Here is a 12,841-nt window from a genome sequence, read left to right as displayed (position 1 = left end):
GTGTGTGTGCAGTGAGTTTGCTGAATTCAATTGATGTACATATATCATCTGAGGTTTTCCTAGAGCCAAACGTTTTGAAATTTGAACACTCAAATGAGGAACTGCTACATCAGGCAAAATAATTTTAGCTATTGGATGAAAATTCATGTGTTCTTTAGTTAATTTTCTGATGAAGTCTGCATGATTGATTGCCCAGCTTGTTGTTTTCTGTTGTATATTACTTGATCGAACTTCGTATGGAAGCTTACAAGAAATACATAAAGAGTTCTACTTTCCTCATTTTGTCATGATACACACACCCCATTCTGTAGCCAACCTGTAAAATTTTACAATCATGTTTCCCTTACCAACCAATGAAAACTGTGGTATTTTTATTACATATAAAAATGAGTGAAGATTGATATAAATAATTTTCAGAGATTGTGAAAACAGATTTGAGATCAGCTAATGCTCTTCTTTCTTATATTAGATTGTATGACTCGGAACATTTATAATACAGCATGAGCAGACTTAAGAACTGTGTTTGCTCTATGACAGTAACATTTTTCAAATGTTAGAAACAATTTCTGTGTTATGCTTATAGGGGGAACTCACAAGCTAATATTGTATCAATTCACAGTAAACAGTCATCGTAAAACAATTCTATTCTTATTTTCTTTAAAAAACAACACAATCACAGTTCAGTCAGTGTTATCCTTTACCAGCCTTCTTCACATACTGTATTAAACGACTTCCACTTTGCTTTGTAGTAGTACAAGCAGAACATATGTGATAAATTAACTAGTGTTGCATGTACCAATCTGTATCTTACTTTCCTTTGTTGTGGTCTTACAACTTAACAATTGTGTAGTACCAATGTATAACTACACACAATATAAGAGCGGTTTACATTTCACAGTCTTGTTTGTGAACATACCAGTTGACAACGAGATTTTATAATGAGTAAAAACTTGGAAAGTGAACCCAGTTTCACAATAATATAACTTACATTTTTGGAGAAAATAAGTAAAATAGCCTTTATCACATATTTCAAAGATTCACTATTCATATAAACATGTAAATTTGCTGCAGGAGTTTATTTTTTTTAGCTACAGAATGAAAAGATGAAATGATAGATTTGAATTAAAATAAATCTGCTTATTTAAAAATATTGTTTGTTCTCTTTTTCCTTCAACTTCAATAAACAAGCATGACCTCAAAGGACTGATTCTGGTCTCCTGCTGATCCAGTCTTTTATGGCTGGTAGTTCACATATCTTCTTCTTAAGAGCAGCTAGATTTGGATAATCTTTTGTAACCTCAAACTGAGCTACACAGTTCATATATTCAGAGATTCCAGCAAAGAAAAAGTCTCCCCAAGACAACTGTAACAAAAGAAAAAAATATGTATTAAGTGGTATTTCAGATTTCATATTAATCTCAACAGGGCTGCAGTACAGCGTGGCAAGCACCATAGATCTAGAAACAAATCAGATTAATATGTTATAATAGTATAGTTTCTACTCTTCATAATAATATCTCTATCCAAATATTCCAGCAATCTCTTAAATAATTCACAGTTTTATCCTTTGAATTTTTCTTATATAGACCTATCAAAATCCAAAATATTAAAACGTATCTTTCATCATTTCACTGGTAGAGTGTGATATGTGTAGCTAGAAGATATCCATGTATCTTTGCTGCCACTTAGAGAGTTAGAAATGAGAAGTTTTCTGATCAATGAAGAGTTTGTATACGAAGGATCCAGGTGACACGAAACACAATAGATACATTTTTACAAAATTTGACACTTGCTGACTTCCCTGAACATTTGAGAACATTCACTCTCCATTGTATTTGTTTAGCAGTTAGCAGTGGCATAGCAAATGCAGCTGGTGCCCAAGGTATGACACTTTATTGGTGCCTTCGTCTCCCCTCCCCCACCACTTTTCTCACATTCCTACCTGGGGTCACAATACTTTTCTTTGAGACAAATAAAAAGAAATTAATCTTTAGCAAAAACCTCAGCACCCATGGTGTGACACTACTGTTCACTGGTGTCCGTCTCTCTCCAGAAACACATATAGTAATGTAACATATAGAATTTAATAATAATATATTTTCCATAAAATCTTGTTTTTTGTAGAGATTATTTGTTGGCACTCTGGAAGTGGTGCCTGAGACATAATAGACCTCCTCATCTCCCCTCTCCCTCCCCCCTTGCTATGCTACTGATGTTTAGCTGGCAACAGCATATTGTCTGATTCATTAATAATTACTAGTGGAGAAAATAAGTAAACATTCAATAAAATATTACTGGATTCCACTTAAATTCATGCATCCATAACATCATACAACAGCAGAATGGGTATTCTTTCACTCCGCTAAGAGAATCAGGTTTATTAATATCAACAATGCAAAATACTGAAATTTCTAATAGCAACTTGTTACAGTGGTTTAAAAAACGTAAAGTTATTCTGAAAAATCTTTACAATAACCCCAAAAAATCTAGTTTGATTAAATAGGCATTTATAAGATTCTTGAGTGATGTAACACTGAAGCAGCTACTAGGTTTTTATAAACAAGTACCCTACTGCATAATATCAGCATCAAAGATGAATCTGACAACAAAATATAATACAACAGTTATGTGAGCCATGACTGCTGTCCGTAAAAATTACTCTGCAAACCGGTGTGATGTTCATAACAGTGGGTATGTCATATAGTACTTACTAAGGAGTTTTTCCTGTTCCATCCACATATGGAGCATGGGAATAATGAGTCTTTATATGCCTCTGTGTATGCTATAATCAGTCTTAACTCGTCCTCACAGTTCATACAAAAGTGGAACATAGGGGTTTCATTGGATTCCTTAAGTCACAATTTAAAGCCAGTTCTTGAAACTTTGTAAGTAAGCTAACTCAGGATAGTTTTCATCTCTCTTCAAATTTCTGCTATTTCAATTCTTTCAACATCTTTTTCACACTTTGACACAGGTCAAACAACCTTCACAGTTATTAAAGGACTCAAACACATAATGCTTAACTAGAAGGCTACTGTTAGGAAAATTTAGCTGTAGGAATATTTGAGCATGTTAACACAATATGATGACATTATGGTAAGGATTTGCAAACATTCTGCTTAATTAATGAAAACCAAGCCATGGTTTCTGAACACGCATATTTGTTTTCTTAACTATTATCTTTTTAATAGAAGTGGTTGCTAATTATTTGGATTACACTTAGTATTATGAAATTAATTTGATGATGAAATAAATTTTATTTATTTTGTTTTTACAGTCATAAGGAAAAAAGGAGTTAGTGTGTAACAGTCATCATTATAGCAGAGCAGAAGTGTTAGTAGATTCAATGGAATTATTTAGTATGTAGAACAATGGTACTAATTACTAATCAGGAAGGATTACATATAGGCTATAAGTTTTAAATTTAATGAAGAACTATTTATTAAGCTTATTGTTAAAAACCTTAATACTGAACTAACAAATAAATAAAATAACTTAATCTACAAACTTGAGGTTTTTCCATGAAAATTGTTTCTCCATGGATATACAAAACTACTGTCCAACATTCAGTTTCTCACCAGCATGTCACCATACTTGCCAGCAAGTGTCAAACTTGGAGCATATATAACCTCAGAAACATCCTGTCATAATAAACAGAGTTGACTGCTACAGTCAATTAGTTCCTTCAACTCTCAATTACTTATTGATACTTTTTAAACTTGCAGTTGTTGATATTCTTCTTAACAGTGTTTGCACTCATTATCGCTTTCTGAGCATTCTTCTCCTATGTGTATTCAGATGAGATGTGGGCACACTCATTGCAATTGAATTGTCTCTTTCCCTTACTCTCGTGGTTGCAATCATTTGACCTGTGGTCACTCGCACTGCAATTGAAACAATTTTTGTTTTTATCTAAAGCTGCACTTTCAGTACTTCTGTTACTTGAGTCATTAGCAACTTTCTCACAAGAGTTTAAATTTTCATTGCTGTAACTTTTGCTAAAATATGTCTTTTTGGCAATGACTTCACAACTCTTTCATAATACTTCGTTTTCCCCTTAAATTCTTCCACACATGCATAGGCATAAAGTAGAAGTTTTGCGCCAGAGTTCTCTTCTGTCCCACCAATCACATACTGACATAACAAGACATTATCATTATCAACACAGATGTCAGTTTCCTCTCTCGAAGAGAATCTTCCCATTTCTCCTTTTATCGAGAAAGCAGTTTGGTCGATCTCCTCAAGTGTTTATTTGAATAAACAAGGGTTTGCAGCTGTCTCCAACTCATTAAAAACTAAATTTCCTTGAAGTTCATGACCTACTTTTTAATTGGATACCTATCACTGCCAATAAATGGCTTAAGTGCACCATCAATACCATGAAATGATAGAAAATTTACACTGATTTTGTGAATGTGGTGCGAATCTTATTTTGCTTTCATCGCCTGTCTCCTTTTGGAGTACACTCAGTCATTTCTCATTTACTACTTGGATTGCATTCTCTTGTTCATCACTGGCATCACCACCCTCCTTTTCACGTTCTTTGTGGTCATTAGTTTCTACTGCAAGTTTGTAAATGTTGGGTAAATAACAATAAATCTTGGTAGTGATTTCAGTTTTCGTCCCACTATCTACACACAGTACATTGCAGGTTACCCTAAGTATGCTTCTGAAAATGATACTTCAATGGATGACTTCTTAGTCTCAGGTTCACCAGTTAGTAATTCAAGAGACCCATGGTCTAGAGGTCGCCAGCACAGTAGCTCAACATGCTCGGTTAGCTGCCGTCTGTAATAAAAAAAACTGAGTGAATAGATCAATGACAAATTTGAACAGGTGTCATGGGACGTCCGCCCTGAACAAATGCTACGAAAAATAACTATCAAAAGGAGATTAACAAAAAGAAAGAAAAGGGGGTAACATCTAGTCAAAATGCCCTTGGTCCAGGTTCGAAACCCGCTACCGGCCATTTTTGATTAATAATCAGCATTGGCGTCCAAAGCCTTCTGGCATAACAAGTCACCCTCATTCTGCCAACGGCCTTCTCAAAGAGGATGGAGGAGTGGACAGTAGTTCAGGGCACACTCTTGCTCTTGAGGTCAGAAACTGCCCCCAAAGGCGGAAGAACCAGCAATGATCAACGGCATGATGATGCAGAAGGCAACAGAAACCACTGCATTAATGACACATACCGTGTATCTGCAGGACATGTGACCTGTAACTGAAAAAGTGGCATGACGATCTCTCGATTGGCAAAATATTCCAGAATAGTCCCCCATTCGGATCTCTGCAAGAGGAATGCGAAGGGGGAGGTTACCACGAGAAAAAGATTGAATAATCAACGAAAGGATAACATTCTATGAGTCGGGGCGTGGAATGTCATAATCTTACATGTGGTAGGGTAGCTAGAAAATCTGAAAAGGAAAATGCAAAGGCTCGGTCTAGATATGGTAGGGGTCAGTGAAATGATGAGGAAAGAAGACAAGGATTTCTGGTGAGAAGAGTATAGGGTAATATCAACAGCTGCAGAAAATGGTATAACGGTAGTAGGATTCATTATCAGTAGGAAGCTAGGGCAGAGAGTGTGTTACTGTGAACAGTTCAGAGATAGGATTATTCTTATCAGAATCGACAGCAGACCAACACCGACAACGATAGTTCCGGTATACATGTCGACGTCGCAAGCTGAAGATGAAGAGATAGAGAAAGTATATGAGGTTATTGAAAGTGTAATATAATACGCAAAGGGAGGTGAAAATCTAATAAACATGGGGGGATGGAATGCAGTTTTAGGGGAAGGAGGAGAAGAAAAGGTTACAGGATAATATGGGCTTGGGACAAGGAATGAGAGAGGAGAAAGATTAACTGAGTTGTGTAAAAAATTTCAGCTAGTAATAGAGAATACTCTGTTCAAGAATCACAAGAGGAGGAGGTATACTTGGGAAAGGGCGGGTGATACGGGAAGATTTCGGTTAGATTACATCATGGTCAGACAGAGATTCCGAAATCACATTCTGCATTGTAAGGCGTATCCAGGAACAAACATAGACTCAGATCACAATGTAGTAGCTATGAAGAGTAGGTTGAAGTTTAAGAGATTAGTTAGGAAGAATCAGTACGCAAAGAGGAGGGATATGGAAGCACTAGGGAACGACGAGATACGCTTGAAGTTTTCTAAGGCTGTAGATACAGCAATAAAGACTATTCCAGTAGGCAGTGCAGATGAAGAGGAATGAACATCTCTAAAATGGGTAATCACAGAAGGTGGAAAGGAAAAAATAGGTACAATGAAGGTAACGACAAAGAAACCATGGATAAGGGAAGCAAAACTTGAGCTGATCGATAAAAGAAGGAAGTACAAAAATGTTCAGGGAAATTTAGGAATACAAAAATACAAGTCGCTGAGGAATGATATAAACAGCATTCACATATTTACGAAGACTGCAAGAGCTGACAAGTGCGAGAATTATCCCACAATCAGCTTAACAGCTCATTCATCCAGTTTGCTGAAAAGAATTATATACAGAAGAATGGAAAAGAAAACTGAAGACATTTTAGATGACGATCACTTTGGCTTTAAGAAAGGTAAAGGCACCGGAGAGGCAATTCTGACGTTGCAGTTGACAATGGAAGCAAGACTAAAGAAAAATCAAGACAGAGTCATAGGATTTGTCGATCTAGAAAATGGGGCAAGATGTTCGAAAATCTGAAAAAATAGGCGTAAGTTATGGGGAGAGACGGTAATATACAACATGTACAAGACCCAAGAGGGAATAATAACAGTGGACGATCAAGAATGAAAAGCTCGGATTGAACAGGGCTGTAGTCTTTCGCCCTTACTGTTCAACTTGTACATCGAAGAACCAATGATGGAAATAAAAGGAAGGTTCAGGATTCGAATTAAAACTCACTGTGAAAGAGTATCAATGATACGATTCGCTGATGACATTTCAATCCTGAGTGAAAGTGAAGAAGAATTACATGATCCGCTGAATGGAATGGACAGTCTGATGAGTATAGAATATGGATTGAGAGTAAATCGAAGAGAGACGAAAGTAATGAGAAGTAGTAGAAATGAGAACAGCGGGAGACATAACATCAGGCTTGATGGTCACCTAGTAGATTAAGTTAAGGAGTTCTGCTACCCAGGCAACAAAATAACAAATAACCAATAGGAAGTTCTGGTCTTACGTTAAATCAGTAAGTGGCTCGAAACAGCATATTCAGACACTCCGGGATGATGATGGCATTGAAACACAGGATGACACGCGTAAAGCTGAAATACTAAACACCTTTTTCTAAAACTGTTTCACAGAGGAAGACCGCACTGCAGTTCCTTCTCTAAATCCTCGCACAAACGAGAAAATGGCTGACATCGAAATAAGTGACCAAGGAATAGAAAAGCAACTGGAATCACTCAACAGAGGAAAGTCCACTGGACCTGACGGGGTACCAATTCGATTCTACACAGAGTACACGAAAGAACTTGCCCCCCTTCTAACAACCGTGTACCGCAAGTATCTAGAGGCACGGAAGGTTCCAAATGATTGGAAAAGAGCACAGGTACTCCCAGTCTTCAAGAAGGGTTGTAGAGCAGATGCGCAAAACTATAAACCTATATCTCTGACGTCGATCTGTTGTAGAATTTTAGAACATGTTTTTTGCTCGAGTATCATGTCGTTTTTGGAAACCCAGAATCTACTCTGTAGGAATCAACAGGGATTCCGGAAACAGCGATCGTGTGAGACCCAACTCGCTTTATTTGTTCATGAGACCCAGAAAATATTGGATACAGGCTCCCAGGTAGATGCCATTTTCCTTGATTTCCGGAAGGCGTTCGATACAGTTTCGCACAGTCGCCTGATAAACAAAGTAAGAGCCTACGGAATATCAGACCAGCTGTGTGGCTGGATTGAAGAGTTTTTAGCAAACAGAACACAGCATGTTGTTATCAATGGAGAGACGTTGACAGACGTTAAAGTTACCTCTGGCGTGCCACAGGGGAGTGTTATGGGATGGGAGTGTTATGGGACCATTGCTTTTCACAATATATATAAATGACCTAGTAGATAGTGTCGGAAGTTCCATGCGGCTTTTCGCGGATGATGCTGTAGTATACAGAGAAGTTGCAGCATTAGAAAATTGTAGCGAAATGCAGGAAGATATGCAGCAGATAGGCATTTGGTGCAGGGAGTGTCAACTGACCCTTAACATAGACAAATGTAATGTATTGCGAATACATAGAAAGAAGGATCCTTATTGTATGATTATATGTTAGCGGAACAAACACTGGTAGCAGTTACTTCTGTAAAATATCTGGGAGTATGCGTGCGGAATGATTTGAAGTGGAATGATCATATAAAATTAATTGTTGGTAAGGCGGGTACCAGGTTGAGATTCATTGGAAGAGTCGTTAGAAAATGTAGTCCATCAACAAAGGAGGTGGCTTACAAAACACTCGTGCGACCTATACTTGAGTATTGCTCATCAGTGTGGGATCCGTTCGAGATCGGGTTGACGGAGGAGATAGAGAATATCCAAAGAAGAGTGGCGCGTTTCGTCACAGGTTATTTGGAAACCGCGATAGCGTTACGGAGATGTTTAGCAAACTCAAGTAGCAGACTCTGCAAGAGAGGCGCTCTGCATCGCGGTGTAGCTTGCTCGCCAGGTTTCAAGAGGGTGCGTTTCTGGATGAGATATCGAATATATTGCTTCCCCCTACTTATACCTACCGAGGAGATCACGAACGTAAAATTAGAGAGATTAGAGCGCGCACGGAGGCTTTCAGACAGTCGTTCTTCCGGCGAACCATACGCGACTGGAACAGGAAAGGGAAGTAATGAAAGTGGCACGTAAAGTGCCCTCCGCCACACACCGTTGGGTGGCATGCGGAGTATAAATGTAAATGTAGATGTAGATGGACGGAGCAAGGAGGACACCAAAACCAAACTAGAACTGGAAAAAAGGCATTCCTGGCCGAGAGAAGTCTACTATAATAAAACAAAGGCCTTAATTTGAGGATGGGATTTCTAGAATATACCTTTGGAGCATTGTATGGTAGTGAAACATGGACTATGGGAAACGCTGAACAGAAGAGGATCGAAGCATTTGAGATGTGATGCTACAGATTAATGTTGAAAATTAGGTGGACTGATAAGGTAAGGAATGAGGGCGTTCTGCGCAGAATGGGAGAGGGAAAGAATATACGGAAAACACTGACAAGGACAGGACGATAGGACATCTGTTAAGACATCAGGGGCTGACTTCCATGGTACTAGAGGGAGCTGTGGAGGGCAAAAACAGTGGAGGAAGACAGACTGGAATACATCCAGCAAATAATTGAGGACGTAGGTTGGAAGTGCTACTCGGAGATGAAGACGTTGGCACAGGAGAAAAATTCATGGCGGGTCGTATCAAATCAGTCAGAAGACATAACAAAAAAATTAAAAGTAAAACCAGAAAATTCTCTCAAGCATTTCGTATTTTTCTGTCATCTGGAACTCTTCCGAAAATTAACTTACATAAAGATTTAAAGGTTTAACTGCCGAGGAAGTTATTATTTATTTACTTTCTTGATTTCAACTTACTTTGCTATTTCTAGATTTCTTCCTTCTTCCTTTTTTGTCAACTTTTTCTCTTTTTGCCATGTTTAAAATTTCTCCTTGCATCAGTTTGCTACTGCTAACTGTCGTTACAGTGTGAATCCTCATTGCAGAACCAAAATAAACTCAATTACATAATGCTACATTGTCGCAGGCAAAACGACGCTCAGGAAAGCTCATTGTAAATATCATAGACTAAGGGTGAAGCTGCGTTGTTTCTCGTTCAGTTCATCCAGGCGAGCAAGCAAAATTTGTTGGAGAAATTGTTCCAATTTTCATGAAGAATTATTTCTTGATTTCTTTGTTATAAACTTTAGTACTTAAATCGCAAAAAAGAACTCAACCAACAAAACTCTTTCTTTTTACATGAAAATTCTTTCTCCATGAGTACGCAAATCTACTGCCCAATATTCAGCTTCGCTGGCACGTAACCACCATAGTTGGTAGGGAAACTCCTAACCCCCCCCCCCATCCGATTCTCACACACATAAATTCTTATCTAACAGTATGTGATTAACCAGTAGCATATGGTATTATTCTTGGTTGCTGTACCAACTATATCATCTAATAACTGATACTATAATTAACATTAAAAACGATCCTACCAGTTTCTGATGAACTGATTGGATATTTACACATGTTAAAATACCTTAGTCTCTTACATTTAAAATTATATTAGATTTTTAATTACTAAAGCTTCTGAGTAATTACTGATGCAAAAATGACTTATCCAACAAATGAATGAATGAGTTTCAGTATCAGTAGCATTGAATTACTACGAAGATCACAGGCTGCCACTTATAAGTTGAGACATAACAACATTAGCATCTGCAATTTCATCTGAAATCTGGGCGTAAGCAAACATAACTAGCTTACCAAAAAAGAAGAGCAAGGCATAGAGACAGCTTTGGTTTGAATATCTTGAAATGCGTCATCAGTTATGAATTTCTCTCTTTTTCTTGGGAGGCAGGGGGGAGGCGTTGGCACATCTACATCTATACTCTGCAGACTACTGTGAGGGGTATGGCAGACGGTACGTTCCACTGTACCAGTTATTAGGGTTTCTTCCCTTTCCATTCACGTATGAAGCACAGAAAGAATGATAGTTCGAATGCCTCTCAGTGTACAGTAATTATTCTAATCTCATCCTCACACTTCCAATGTGAGTGATACATATGAAGTTATAATATATCCCTAGAATAATCATTTAAAACCAGATCTTCAAACTTCGCTAACGGACTTTCTCGGGACAATTTGTGTCTGTCTTCAAGAGTCTGCCAATTCAGTTCCTTCAGTATGTCTGTGACACTCTCCCACCCATCAAACAAGCCTGTGACCATTCGTGTTGGCCTTATCTGTACATGTTCAATATCCCCTGTTTGTCCTGTCTGGTACCGGTCCCATGCACTTGAGCAATGTTCTAAGATGGGACGCAAGAATGATTTTTAAGCAGTCTTTTTTGTAGGCTGATTGCACTTCCCCAGTATTCTACCAGTAAACCGAAGTCTACCAACCGCTTTACCCACGACCGAACCAAAGTGATCATTCCATTTTCATATCCCTACAAAGTGTTACACCCAGGTATTTGTATGAGTTGGCCGATTCCAAAAGAGATTCATCGATATTATTTTTTGTAAACCCTCGTCGTCAGTTTTGTAAAGGACTCGTCGTTACTGCTGTGGATGCCGAGTTACCACTGTTGTAACGGCAGGCTAAGTTTGTAAGTTTGTGAAACGGCTTCTGGTGCAGAACACCGCTAAGACAATTTCTCCCTGTCACTATTACACAGCTATGCTCTAGGGTCAAGTAACAGGATAGGATAACGGTGACTCTACAACATACCAAAAAATCACTAACCAAGTCACAAAATGTGTTAAAAAGTTTCACTTATTTTTGTGGCTTATTGAATAATGAAATCTTCAACACTGCATATAAATAACACAAAAAAAGCGTTCAATGGCTAGGTGCAAATATAGGTAAACTTCACAGCACATATCAAATGCAATTTACAAGTGTCTGTTCACTTCTAAGACTTCACTGATTAATAAGAAAATGAAAAAGAGCTGCTCTTCTATCTTTTGAGTAGGCTTCTGTCCGTTGTCCTCCCGTAATTGGCGTATTATACTCGGCCGGATACTGGCCGAGGCAAAGTCAATATCTCCATCCTCAGCACTGCCTGTGGCGCAGTCGGAACTTGTGCAAGTGGCGAGTCTCTATGGCACTGGCACCAGCTCATATCTTTGCGACTGTAGTGCTTTTGCCCTGGCTGTGTCTTGTTCGGACGACACACATTTATTGTCATAGCATAACACGGTGTTTTGTTTCGTGAAGTGCTAACTTTTACATTTCTGAACATTTAGAGTAGAGTAAGTTGCCAGTATTTGCACCACGTTGAAATTTTATCAAGATCTGACTGAATATTTGTGTAGCTTCTTTCAGATAGGACAACTATTCTATCAGATATTTTACTATTAATATTGTCTGCCAGGTCATTAATATACAACTTGAACAACAAGGGTCCCAACATACGTCACTGCGGCATACGCGAATTACTTCTACATCTGACGACGACTCCTGGTCAAAGATGACAGGCTGTGTCCTCCCTACCAAAAAGGTCTCAGACCAGTCACAAATTTCACATGATACCCTACATGATCCTACTTTTGACAATACGTGTAGGTGAGTCAAATGCTTTTCGGAAATCAAGGAATACTGCATCTACGTGGTTCCCTTGATGAGGAGCTTTCAGGATTCCATGTGAGAAAAGTGCAAGTTTGGTTTCACATGATTGATGTTTTGGATATCCATGCTGGTTGGCACTGAGGAGGTCGTCCTGTTCGAGATAGCTCATTATGTTTGAGCTCGGAATATGTTCTAAGATTCTAGAACAAACCGATGTCAAGGATACTGGACAATAGTTCTGTGGATCACTTTTACTACCCTTCTTGTAGACGAGCGTGACTTGTGCCATTTTCCAAGATCTATGTTAGATTATAGTTAGAAGAGGGGCTAACTCCAACGCAGATTCAGTATAGAATCTGATAGGGAGTCCTTCAGGGCTTGAAGCTTTGTTCAGTTTTAAAGATTTCAGCTGTTTCTCATTGACATTAATACTTATTTCATTCATCTTTTCAGTGGTATGATGATGAAACTGGGTCAGTTCTCCTTTGTAAAGGAACGTTTGAAAACGGTGATAAGTATTTAAGCTTTTGCTTCGCTACCCTCAATTTCAGTTCCTG

At 38.3% G+C, this 12,841-nt stretch overlaps 1 protein-coding gene across 1 annotated transcript in view; it reads right to left on the bottom strand.

Annotated features, from left to right (window-relative positions):
- Nucleotides 1–1,039: 1,039 nt before the first annotated feature.
- Nucleotides 1,040–12,841, bottom strand: part of LOC126336730 (glutathione S-transferase-like) — a 66,254-nt gene continuing 54,452 nt past the window's right edge. Inside the window, exon 5 of the mRNA XM_050000717.1 lies at nt 1,040–1,363. Coding sequence (XP_049856674.1) covers nt 1,196–1,363 — 168 coding nt within the window. The 3' untranslated portion in view covers nt 1,040–1,195. The remainder of the gene's footprint in view (nt 1,364–12,841) is intronic.

The sequence above is a fragment of the Schistocerca gregaria genome, chromosome 2 (assembly GCF_023897955.1).
Source record: "Schistocerca gregaria isolate iqSchGreg1 chromosome 2, iqSchGreg1.2, whole genome shotgun sequence".
Classification (NCBI taxonomy): domain Eukaryota; kingdom Metazoa; phylum Arthropoda; class Insecta; order Orthoptera; family Acrididae; genus Schistocerca; species Schistocerca gregaria.
This window is presented reverse-complemented; position numbering and strand designations above follow the sequence as displayed.